Source organism: Engraulis encrasicolus, chromosome 14 (genome assembly GCF_034702125.1).
Source record: "Engraulis encrasicolus isolate BLACKSEA-1 chromosome 14, IST_EnEncr_1.0, whole genome shotgun sequence".
Classification (NCBI taxonomy): Eukaryota; Metazoa; Chordata; class Actinopteri; order Clupeiformes; family Engraulidae; genus Engraulis; species Engraulis encrasicolus.
The window spans coordinates 47968728-47981227 of NC_085870.1; the positions used below are offsets into that span (position 1 = coordinate 47968728).

At 44.5% G+C, this 12500-nt stretch overlaps 2 protein-coding genes across 3 annotated transcripts in view; one reads left to right on the forward strand and one right to left on the reverse strand.

The window, feature by feature from the left end:
* rnpep (arginyl aminopeptidase (aminopeptidase B)) overlaps nucleotides 1–9282 on the reverse strand; it is a 12373-nt gene extending 3091 nt beyond the window's left edge. The window contains exons 1-7 of one of the 2 annotated variants that reach the window (XM_063216009.1): nucleotides 8873–9282; nucleotides 7250–7390; nucleotides 6081–6232; nucleotides 5445–5561; nucleotides 3554–3789; nucleotides 225–338; nucleotides 1–39 (exon numbers count right to left, since the gene is read on the reverse strand). The exon at nucleotides 1–39 is cut by the window's left edge and continues 74 nt beyond it. In XM_063216009.1, the coding sequence (XP_063072079.1) occupies nucleotides 1–39; nucleotides 225–338; nucleotides 3554–3789; nucleotides 5445–5561; nucleotides 6081–6232; nucleotides 7250–7390; nucleotides 8873–9256 (1183 nt within the window). In that variant the 5' untranslated portion in view covers nucleotides 9257–9282. Of the gene's footprint in view, nucleotides 40–224; nucleotides 339–3553; nucleotides 3790–5444; nucleotides 5562–6080; nucleotides 6233–7249; nucleotides 7391–7506; nucleotides 7648–8872 lie in introns of both variants that reach the window. The other variant, XM_063216010.1, reaches the window with a different exon arrangement.
* Nucleotides 9283–10148: 866 nt separating this feature from the next.
* The window catches only part of mon1bb (MON1 secretory trafficking family member Bb), a 13428-nt gene continuing 11076 nt past the window's right edge, over nucleotides 10149–12500 (forward strand). The window contains exons 1-2 of the mRNA XM_063216014.1: nucleotides 10149–10252; nucleotides 12429–12500. The exon at nucleotides 12429–12500 is cut by the window's right edge and continues 32 nt beyond it. Of these exons, the coding sequence (XP_063072084.1) occupies nucleotides 12445–12500 (56 nt within the window). The 5' untranslated portion in view covers nucleotides 10149–10252; nucleotides 12429–12444. The remainder of the gene's footprint in view (nucleotides 10253–12428) is intronic.

Consider the following 12500-nt stretch of genomic DNA (forward strand, 5'->3'; position numbering starts at 1 on the left):
CATATGGAGTCTCATTGTAGGTGTCATCTGGGTCTACACCTATACAACACACACACACACACACACACACACACACACACACACACACACACACACACACACACACACACACACACACACACACTACAGTCTTGAACCTTGAGCCTTATAGTTGACCACTATACCAACAATGTAGGTCCTACATACACGTGTGTGTGTGTGTGTGTGTGTGTGTGTGTGTGTACCTGGTTTGATCTCTACGCGTAGCTTGTTGAGTGGGTGGTCCTGTCCTGTGTTGTCCATGTGCTGCTTCAGAAGAGCTCGACCAGTGGCAGCCTCCAGACATGTGTAGGCCTCACCTGACACACACACACACACACACACACACACACACACACACACACACACACACACACACACACACACACACACACACACACACACACACACACACACACACACACACACACAGGAAGTAGAATCATAAGGCCACACCAATTTAATTTGTTGGTTCTCGGATTCGCCTCTTGTATTTCGTAACAAAATGGAAAAAAAAAAAATCAGTTTCAATACCCCAAAAAATGAAATCGCTAAAAAAAACGAAGACTGCATGTTTTCATGAACGGGGAGGTGTCTCTTTAGTAGTTGGAGGTCATGTGACGTAGAGAACCAATAAAACCACTCCTTTCAACATGCCGATTACGACTAGCGAATCAGGAAACGTGTTACATTCAAACATTTACAGACAAACATGCAATGGCAAGTTGAAGCCCCTGTGGGTTAGCAGTAGCAGCGGTGAAACACAGTATTGCTCTTAGTGGAATTAGTGGAGTGGGATAGCAGTTTTAAAAAAGAAAAAATTAGTATAGATTAATATAATAATTGCCCTGTGAGCTAATTTTGTGCCTGGTCTATTTGGCTGCCTTAATTCCCTTCTACACTGTCCTTCTCCATGTCCAGGTGTTTGCCTGTCTTGCACCTTCCTTTGGAGGTCCATGTGAGGCTGATATACAGGTGGTATAACCACACGACTATTTTTTTTTTTATTATTATTTTTCGCCCTCTCGCTTCAACTTTTTCCTGATAAAATCCGAGAACCAACAAATTAAATTGGTGTGGCCTAATGAGAAGAATTTAATTGTTGATGCAGGTGTTAGTATACAAGCGGATTCCAAAAAAGTTGGGAGACTTTGTATTTTGTGAATAAAATCAAAATGCTGGCATTTTCAAAACATCCAATATGTTAATAAGGTAGAGCATTATATACAGACAACATATCAGTTGTTAAAGTCGAGCAGAATAATTGTTTTGAGGTAATTATGTGATCATTTAAAATTTGACCCATGCAACAAATCTCAAAAAAGTTGGGACAGGGCCAAAACATGTTGTAATAGTTGGATAATTCTAAAAATTACACAAGGAAGAATATTTTAAAAGGAACTATATTGACTGCCAACGTGACTCCACAAATATAATACCATCACATAGAGGCTGTGGCATTCAGCAGCGAATATTTTGAGGGACTAATTACTTATCTATTACACACAAAGATTGAATAACCAAAATTGCAGGCATATAAGGCCTATTTCCGCAATATAGAGTTCTGTGTAGTCATTGCACAAATTATAAGATCATGACATACTCAAGATCAATAAGCAAACTATGACACTCCAACAATGACAGCTCTCGAAAAAATGATCATAAAAACAACACTTGATTAATGCACATGATGCAAACATTAAATAGTGTTGCGTGCGGAAAAGCTTATTCTATGGACCTAGGAGACATGTGAAACTGTCCTCTGATTACAGAATGGAAAATATTTAATCAATTTTGAAAATTATGGAGTCATGCACCCTCCAGGTTATATAGAAAAGGAATACTTCAGCTTGATTTAGTGGTCAGTCTGAAAGACAGCATATACTGTATGATGGTAAGGGGGTGCAGAGGTGACTTGGTTAGGGTCTTCTTACTCATGTAGAGCATTATAATGAATACTGAATGATATATGCAGACTTTAAACAGCATACATAGCCACCAAGGCATTATATTTTGGAGCACCGTCTTCAGATATTGCCCCATAATGGTGGCAAATTTCAATCTCTACTATGTTCCAACAGTGTGGTTCCATCATAAGAGTAAACAGGTCACAAAATTATTTTCTTGCCATCAGGATATGCCACATATTAAGCATAACAAAAAGGTAAACAAGTTGAAGAACACACCTATCAGTTGAGCTACTGAAATCATGTCTCGCACATCAAAATATCAATTTTTTGAATAAAATTATGCCATCAGTCAAAGTATTTAACTGTTCAGTCTCATACCTTGTGTTGTGTTTAGTCTTATCCAATATAAAAAGCATTTTATTGGCCCTGTCCCAACTTTTTTGGGATTTGTTGCAAGGGGGAAATTTTAAATGATCACATAATTACCTCAAAACAATAATTCTACTTGACGTTAACAACTGATATGTTGTCTGTACATAATGTTCTACCTTGTTAACATATTGGATGTTTGAAAATGCCAGCATTTAGATTTTATTCACAAAATACAAAGTGTCCCAACTTTTTTGGAATCCGCTTTGTATATCTAAACATTAGGGATGGGACAATACGCACCGAATATCGAAACCGTACAATTTACACACATGCCGAACCGTGACATGCAGTCCGTGTTAAACCGCAATACATGTACTGCCCAGAAAAATATGTAAAACAGAGATTCTAGGAGTATCTTATTCAGTCTCTCTGATTAAAACATTAGCATATAAGACCAATCAGAGGATGACACAATTAAAATCACACCATTTTCACATTATAACTCTATACAAACCATATGTAAGTCCGATTCTATTACCCAATTGAAAGAGGGCATTTGGAACGCTCATACAGCTGACGACAGTTTAAGTGCAAGCGCAAGTTAGCACAAGAGGCAGTTCTCAGACACATGCAAAAGGTCAAATTCAACTTGCGCATCATCACTTTATAATTGCAATTGTAAAAATATGGTTTGATATTCCCAGTGCACCATTTATTACAAATTACTCGGGAGGCACATTTTTGTTTCTGAAGCACATGAGTGCTGTCACCCCACCTGATTTGAGATGTTGGGCTTTTTTGGTGGCTTTCTCAGTCATATGTTTGACTCCACAATTTTCTGTCCGTTTTGTTAGCTTACTTTTTGTATTTTTGTTTTTTTGTTTCTTCCTTACTTTTTTGTAAATAGTTTTCTGCACTTTATTGGGACATTGGTCAAATAAAAAGCCATCATTTTTTCACCCCTTAATTTTTGTCGCTGCATTGCTCAATTTCTCCTGGCCACCAGGCTACTCTACAACACATTACATTACACGTACACTGACTCATTTTTCAATTATCCAAAGCCACTTACATTTAATGTGTTAAGTACAGGGTATCGGTTACAATCCCTGGAGCAGTGTGGGGTTAGGTGGCTTGCTCAAGGGCATCTTAGCCATGAAGTGAGATAGCAGTGGAAGGGTGGGATTCGAACCGGCAACCCTCTGACCTAAAGCCCGTCTCCTCAAACACTAGGACACGGCCACCAACCTTACCATAGATCTCCCTGCACACCCTCCTCTGTGCGTACATGGTGAATCCCTCGTTGAGCCAGAAGTCCCCCCAGTTGGCGTTGGTTACCAGGTTACCAAACCAGCTGTGGCAGATCTCATGGACAATGACGTCGGCCAGCGAGCGGTCGCCCGCCAGGAGGCACGGGGTCACAAAGGTCAAACAGGGGTTCTCCATCCCGCCGAACGGGAACGAGGGGGGCATGAAGAGGACATCATACCTGAACACACACACACACACACACACACACACACACACACACACGGTCACAAAGATGAAACTTGGGGTTTTCCATACCTTCACACACACAACACGATCACAAACACACATCATATATACACACACACACACACACACACACACACGGTCACAAAGATGAAACTTGGGGTTTTCCATACCTTCACACACACAACACGATCACAAACACACATCATATATACACACACACACACACACACACACACACACACACACACGGTCACGAAGATGAAACACGGGTTCTCCATACCTTCACACACACACAACACGATCACACGATCACACATCACACATCACACACACACACACACACACACACACACACACACACACACACACACACACACACACACACACACACACACACACACACACACACACGGTCACGAAGATGAAACTTGGGGTTTTCCATACCTTCACACACACACAACACGATCACAAACACACATCATATACACACACACACACACACACACACACACGGTCACGAAGATGAAACACGGGTTCTCCATACCTTCACACACACAACACGATCACAAACACACATCATACACACACACACAAATACACACACACACACATACACGGTCACGAAGATGAAACACGGGTTCTCCATACCTTCACACACACAACACGATCACAAACACACATCACACACACACACACACACAGGGTCACAAAGGTGAAACAACGGTTCTCCATACCCTCACACACACAGGATCATTAAAGGTCGAGCATTATTTTTTGCTGGAATTTGACCATATTTATTTTGTAAATTTGTTACATTCATGACCGCGTGTATGGAAAGCACTTTTAAGTGCTGTCTACAGCGTCAATTCCTGGTGAAGTTTCATTTCACCGTCCAGTCCAGTTGATAGTGGTAGCGGAATTACTATGGAGATGATACGTGCATTCCGGAGGGGACTCGTTGGAGCAAGAAATGGATCCGACAGCACTTCCCATGTCAGTGGATATCACTTGCGGGACTTTGTACATCTTGTTGAACGGCAAGTGCGAGGATGCCGTTTTTGTCACCCTGCTAGTGCAACTCATCCAATCCAGTTAAGTTTCTCTACTCTACTAACCCGGAAGAGCGCTTCCCCCCCTAGGAGTCTACGTCTACGGTCGCTCGCTGTCTGCGTTGATCTACGCCTCCACACGGGATTCCACCTTCTCAGCTATGGACAATTACCCTACTCTATTTGTTTGTTTGTTAGGCTAGTCTTTCTGCACTATGGAGTTAAACAGAACTGCCATTTCACTGCAACTAGCCCACAATGTTATGGTTGTATGTGACAAATAAATTGAAGAGTTCAGATGCAAAACCCCCTAACTCCATTTCTGAAGACCTGCACTTCTATATTTTTAGAGAACCCTGTGGTTGGTTTGGTTTACATTCATGTACTTGATAATACATATAAATAGTTATGTTACATAAATAAAATAAAAAATATGCAATTTTGATAGCTTTGTATTAAATAAAAATGAATTAAGATTATTTTCTGAAAAGGCACTTAGGGGGTTTTGCATCTGAACTCTTATGACTCTTACTCTTACTCTTTACTCCTGAACCAGCTTCTTAGTATAGGCCCCAGTGAAAGACCAATGAGATCTCACCTTCCCCACACGTAGGGTCCGAACAGCTTCTCCCCGACGGTCAGAAACTCCTCGATCACACCGTCATACTCCACCCTGGCGGCCTCCAGCAGACACGGCTCAGCCCACACACGCGTCCTGCACATGCACACACGTGAACGTTAACACTGACATACTGAACATGGCTCCATCTCCAGTGTCCACATATGCGTCCTGGACCCATACAGAGCACATGTGTGTAATGAAGGCACTAGAACACTGCTGTGAGTAACCCCTGATATATTTGCTTGTGTGTGTGTGTGTGTGTGTGTGTGTGTGTGTGTGTGTGTGTGTGTGTGTGTGTGTGTGTGTGTGGGTGGGTGGGTGTGTGCGTGCCTCACCTGGGTGTGTGTTTCATCTGGGTCCCACCTCATCAGATTGCAGTGCACGTGTCAGAAAGTGGTGGTAGAGTGTGTGTGTGTGTGTATGTGTGTATGTGTGTATGTGTGTGTGTGTGCCTCACCTGGGTGTGTGTTTCATCTGGGTCCCACCTCATCAGATTGCACGTGTCAGACAGTGGTGGTAGTGTGTGTGTGTGTGTGTGTGTGTGTGTGTGTGTGTGTGTGTGTGTGTGTGTGTGTGTGTGTGTGTGTGTGTGTGTGTGTGTGTGTACCTCACCTGGGCCCCACCTCTGCCGACTGCAGGTCCCCCACGGCGAGGGCCACAAGGTAGGAGGGGATTGGCTGCTTCATGCGGAACAGGAAACTGTTATCAGACTTCCTGTGCTCCCACTCCGTAGCGCTCATCACCGCCGTGAAGCCCTCAGGCACCTAGACACACACACACACACACACACACACACACACACGCACACACACGCACACACACGCACACACACGCACACACACGCACACACACGCACACACTTCATTTTTTTGGACCCAAGAGATAAACATTAAAAGGTACGAGACATTTTCGAAACAGGCTATTGACAGGCTGGCAGATTTTAAAAGACTTACACACTTAAGTACTCTTGTAAACAAGTGAAATACCATTCAAGGATAAACAAAACATCTTCGTGACCATATTTGCATGCTACCAATCACAGCTGAAACAGAGCAAATATGGACCTCTCAACACCGCCGTGAAGCCCTCAGTCCTTAAACACACACACAACAAAACAAGAGTCTGTTACTGTGTGTGTGCATGTGTGTGTGTATATATCCCACTAGATGGCGCTCATGAAAACTTAAGGTACAGTGCTTGCAGACAGACAGACAGACAGACAGACAGACAGACACACACACGGGTCAAAGGTCCCTGCAGTAGCCGTCAGGTAGCAGGTAGCAGGTAGCTAATGCAACACCAGGTACAAAGTCCATCACATTACACAGCGCGCACACACACACACACACACACACACACACACACACACACACACACACACACACACACACACACACACACACACACACACACACACACACACGCACTCTCTACACCAGACCAATATCTTTGCTCTATAGTACATCACTTTGACAAACACATGCACTACACACACACACACACACACACACACACAAACACACACACCTATTGCTAGACTCCATGTACAGTATACACACACTTCTACTGATAGACTGGGTAATGCATTGAGATGGTACTCAGTAGAGACTTCTGATGTGCTGCAGCCAGGCCACGCGTGTGTCCAGCATCAGGACCTGGAATGAGTACACACACACACACACACACACACACACACACACACACACACACACACACACACACACACACACACACACACACACACACACACACACACACACACGCACAAACGCTTCCCAGACCTTGACGGCGGCCGAGTAGGTGCTCTTGACGGCTGGCGTGTCGAAGCAGGGGAACAGGGATCGGTTGAGCACCGCCTGGCCCTGCGTGAAGACGTAGGGATGGAGCTTCCCAGCCGTCTGCTCTGGGGACAACCAGCACACCTGAACAGCAGAGGAGAGGGGGCAAGAGAGAGAGAGAGAGAGAGAGAGAGAGAGAGAGAGAGAGAGAGAGACAGAGAGAGACAGAGAGAGACAGAGAGAGAGGTAGAGCGTGTTACCTGGAGGGTGGCGGAGTAGGGGCTCTTAGTCATGGGCGTGTGGTAGCCGGGGAAGAGGGAGCGGTTGAGGACGGGGAAGCCGGACGTGTAGAGGAAGGGGAGACGCCTCTCGCTAGTCTGGCCGGGGGTCAGCCACGACATCTACATACCCAATACACACACAGTAGCAGGTGCGCTAAGTGTAATGCACTGTCATGTTATGTCATGTAAAGGTTTTAGTCTGCCCCCCCCCGGCTGTAGAGGAACGTCAGACGCCTCTGGCTAGTCAGACTGGGGGTTAGCCACGACATCTAGAATGTACGGGTAATATCATTTACATATGCCCAATACAGTTTAGATGGGACCCCAATACAGTAAGTGCGCAATTTAGATGGGCCTCCAATACGCATGCAGTAGATCCGCAATTTGGATAGGCCCCTAGATTTAGGCCCCTAATTTAGAGGAATTAGGCCCTCAATACGCTTAAAGCAGGTCCGCATTAGATGGGCCCCAAAGTAGGTGCAAGGTTTAGATTGGGCCTCACCACCCACACATACGTGCGTAATTTAGACACATATATTCTGCCCTCAATACACATACATTTAAGTGCAAAAAATTAGGCTGTATACACAAAGACACAATTTGGTGCTAATGCAGGCAGGTAACACATTGATCACCCACACCTCACGAACTGCATAATGTGGAAAATGCATGTGGAGGTGATCATTAGGCTTGATTATTAGTGTATGAAAGCGTGTCAATAAGGATTTGGATCATAAGGGCTGAAGGTCACACCACAGCACAGATCAGGTCGGAGTGCACAATGTGGCATGCACACCTCACAGATGCACCTGACATACTGGGCAGAGCGTGCTTAGGCCGCCTATATTATCGCCGGTAAGGTGTTCGTTGAGGTTGATTGGTGTGTGGATGTCTATGATTAAGGATTTGAGTGATGCCTTTCGTTCAATTAAAGTTCCAATATGTGAGGTTTTCGTTCTGTGCTGGAAAGACTTTTATAGAGGGTTGCAGGGTATATTCTGGAACTTCAAAAGGTGACAGGTGAGAGCCTCAGCGGACGGTGAGCGTAGTTTATAGCGCATAAGGACGATCAGGATTGATCAAGTTCCACAATGAGGAAGGGCGATCACAGCAGTCGAAAGTGAAAACATTTCTGCAATGTTAGGGAAAGACAGCGTGACTTTTCTGCTGAGTGGGCAGTTTCGGCAGCAAAATCACAAAAGCGGTGGCGACACAATCACATGCACATCATTGACAGATTATGGCATTCCCTCCGTAATAGAGTCAGGTTATGGGATTATGAACAGTCCATGTGTACAAATCACAATTCAGAGTGAGTTCAGGAGACCAAGGTGCATAATCTTACCCCTGGGCCATCGGTGGCGGTGTACTTGATGGCTAGCTGGAGTCGGTCATCAGTTTTCCAGGGAGAGGGAAATTTGACGACCAGAGTGGTACCGTATCTTGTGAAATCCCTGGTAAGGAATTCAACTTTCTTCCAATCGGTATCATCCCAGCCCGGGGAGAAGGTTACCCCTTGGAAGCTCAGAGAGGGGTGGATGTCCAAACGCACCTCGCTTTGCTCGTCTTCAATGCACTTCAGCTTCAGGGTCTCCGTCCCTGATATGGTTTTCTTATCGAAATCCACATTTAGGTCGAGATGGAAATGCTCTATTTTGAATTGGCGAAAGCTGGATGAGGTGGCCACATCTTCGGCTTTATCAGAGTGCAAAGCGCTGATCTTCTCCATTTCTGCAGTTGAGTGCGCCTACAACTGTGATTCAGAGCCATACAGAGGGGAGAGTTACGCAATTGGAGGACCAGGAATTAAATGGCAGCTCCGCCTTTCAGCGAGATAAGGGTGTTCCTAAAGTGGCTGTCTTTCCATAGACTCAACATAGAACCACTACATTAACAGCCAAAAATAAGGACTAACGAACTATACTGCGGGGTAATCACCACAAATATGTAAACCAGCAACTGTCTCGGTGGTGATAATCACAACAGTTTACCATCTGTGATGTTTATCTGAATTTATTACTATGAACAGCAAGTCTTGTCATATTCCCTGCATTGCATTTGCTATGTGCTACGCCCACTGCTAGGAACTAACATTCGCAACGCGGAGCAGTACTGAGAAGCTAAACCAGCTAATTTTGCTAATGAGGAAGTCGGCCCTAGGGCACAGCGGAGATCGACTGACTCTGTTATCTGTATGGCTCTGCTGTGATTGACAAAGCGTACCAGACAGGCTTGGGATAGTTCCCTACTGTACGTTCAGGATAATCAATGCTGCACACATTTACGCAGAGCAGTATTTTCTAATACATTTAATCTCTTTTACTTTCTTTTATCCGTGGTTTATTTGACAAGTAGTGAAGTGCAATGTGCATACTGTTTGCCAGTTTGCTCCTAAATCATCTATTGAATGTATTTCAAAAATACTCCGCTTCATCGTTGTTTATAACTGAAAACTGATAGCTCCGTTTAAAAATGTCCCTAGTGAGATACAAAATGGAGGTGGGATATACACACTCCTCCCTATGTTGATTGGCTGTTACACTCACCAGCTCGGTTCTGATTGGACAGCGTGAACTGTCACTAGGGGGATTCCGGATGTGTCAGTCCGGGTGCTAAATTTGTTTTCGTGTTTCCTTCTGAGTAGCTAGCGGCACAACCGGTGGATAAAGTGAGTTGTCATGGTTCGTAGGCTGTAACTGATATGGGACCCTCTCAAAACATGACTGTAAGTCCAACACCGTCAAATACTTTCTTTGTGACTGGCGTTAGATCTCTGTTTTGCACGCTAGTTTCCTATCCGACTGTGTTAACCTAGCAAGCTAATTAAAAGCTTCAAGAATGCAGCTAGCCCAACCGAGCTGTCGCAAGCTATCTGTTGCTAGCTCGCTAACTTTGACAAATTAGCATCCGAATGAATTGCTGTAGATAATTCCGCTGAAGTCTTCAGACATACCACGGCTTGTTGCAGAGAGGGGATTTGCGGGAGGGGTGATTTCAAATCCGACTGCAACGTCAGCTGTCATGAATGTTCAGTAGCCTGTTTATGGGTCAGATCAACTGAAGCCAGGCGGCTTCTCAAATCTTAGGCAGGTGATCGGGTTATTAACTTTGCCATAGACCCTCCGGCTTTCTCTGCACTGCAATGATTTCATTCATTCGTTTCAAATCCGTGTTCTTGACCTGCTATAGTACAAACAAAGGTGTGCCTTGCGATAGCGCACTTCTAGGAGAGTGCACGGATCTTGTGAATTGCTTTGGTGGTGCATTTTGATCAACAGTGCATAGTAATGGGGTGATTGTGCGATATCAGCAATTCAATCGATATTGTCAGGTTTGTGTAAGTTATGATACAAACTCATTCTGCGTCTGCACCACCGCTGTAGTCTTCTGCAGTGTTGAGCTGGTCATATCATTGTGTGTTTACATTGACTAAATATACGCACCAGGATTAATCTTCCCTGGGTGTCGCAACCCATGCCCAACAGCCCAAGTGTCGTAGGCCTATAGCTGGAGTCATTGCTCAGTGGCGACCCGTTTTTTTTGCTATGGTGAAGCGTCTGTCTATGGTTGGACAGGTCAACGAGTTCTGGTCGTGATGTTACCAACGATTTTCAATATGGTACCAGTTGCAATAGCACACAGGGCAAACTACTGACGGGGCCCCATATGACCTGCCAAGTTCATAGTAACGCCCATCACAACAATACAGGAGGGCCTGTGGTGCCCATGGGTACTATACCTAACAGGTGTGGCCATACAGTGCAATAGCAGGTGCCCCCAAACAGTTTGAAATGCCACTGGCCCTTATGGATAATCCGGCCATGCCTGGGCCCATGGTACCTAGACAAATTGTCAAAAAGCGTCACACCATTTCAACAGTGTGATACGTTAAACTAGTCTCCACACCGGGCACGACTTTTTACATTTTCCTTATTGAACTGACTTTCATTCTGAACCCCTTCTACATTACATTACAAATACCTGACATTTTTTTTAATCCAAAGCGACTTACAGTTATTTAGGTACAGGGTATTGTTTACAGTCCCTGGAGCAATGTGGGGTTAGACACCTTGCTCAAGGGCACTTCAGGCATGAATTGAGTTGTAGGGAGAGGTAAGGGTGGGATTTGAACTTGCAACCCTGTGATCCACTTCCCAACTCCATATCCAATAGGCCAGTGGTTCTTAACCTGGGGTGCGGGCACCCCCTGGGGGTGCACCAGAGATTTCAGGGGGTGTGCGGAATTTTGTTTGTGTTGCGGTTGTGACCAAAATTCTGCAAGCGAACATTATAATTAGGCCAAATCTAAACCAAATTGAAACATGTTTTGGTCCCCATGTAAAGGCATAAGGTATTGATTAATGTCTCAAGCAAGAATCATCGTAATTAATCACTAAAATAATTTTTAGTGTGTATGTACGTGTAGACGCTTGAGTTGGGGGTGCGCGACTTGTCTTGGGCACAGGTAAGGGGGTGCGTTAAGAAAAAAAAGGTTAAGAACCACTGCAATAGGCCATGGCTGCTACTTCTAGTCCCCTAAAGGGGCATAGCAGCTCATAGGAATAGGTTAAAGCCTGCACATCCAAAAAAAAACATCTTACCTGGGAGCAGAACAACCAAATGACGAGATAAAAAGGAAAAGAGTCAGATTTTTCTGCTCCTTCTTTTTAATTTTTTATCACGTAATGTTTCGGGTAGAAAATCCTTCTTAAGACTTTTTTTTATTTTATTTTAGAATGGCAGTTCAAAAACATGTAGATTAGATAACCGTACATCACGTTGATTGCGGAAGAAACTTCTTAAGAAACATCTCCTCCTTATCAGTCATCTGATGTTCCTGGCAGACTGTGTGATGTTGAGATTGTGTGTGTGTGTGTGTGTGTGTGTGTGTGTCTCCACAGAGTGTGTAATGCTGAGATGGAGCCTGCCAGCCTTGGGAGCGCGAGCACGGAAGAAGAGCGGCCTGACATGGG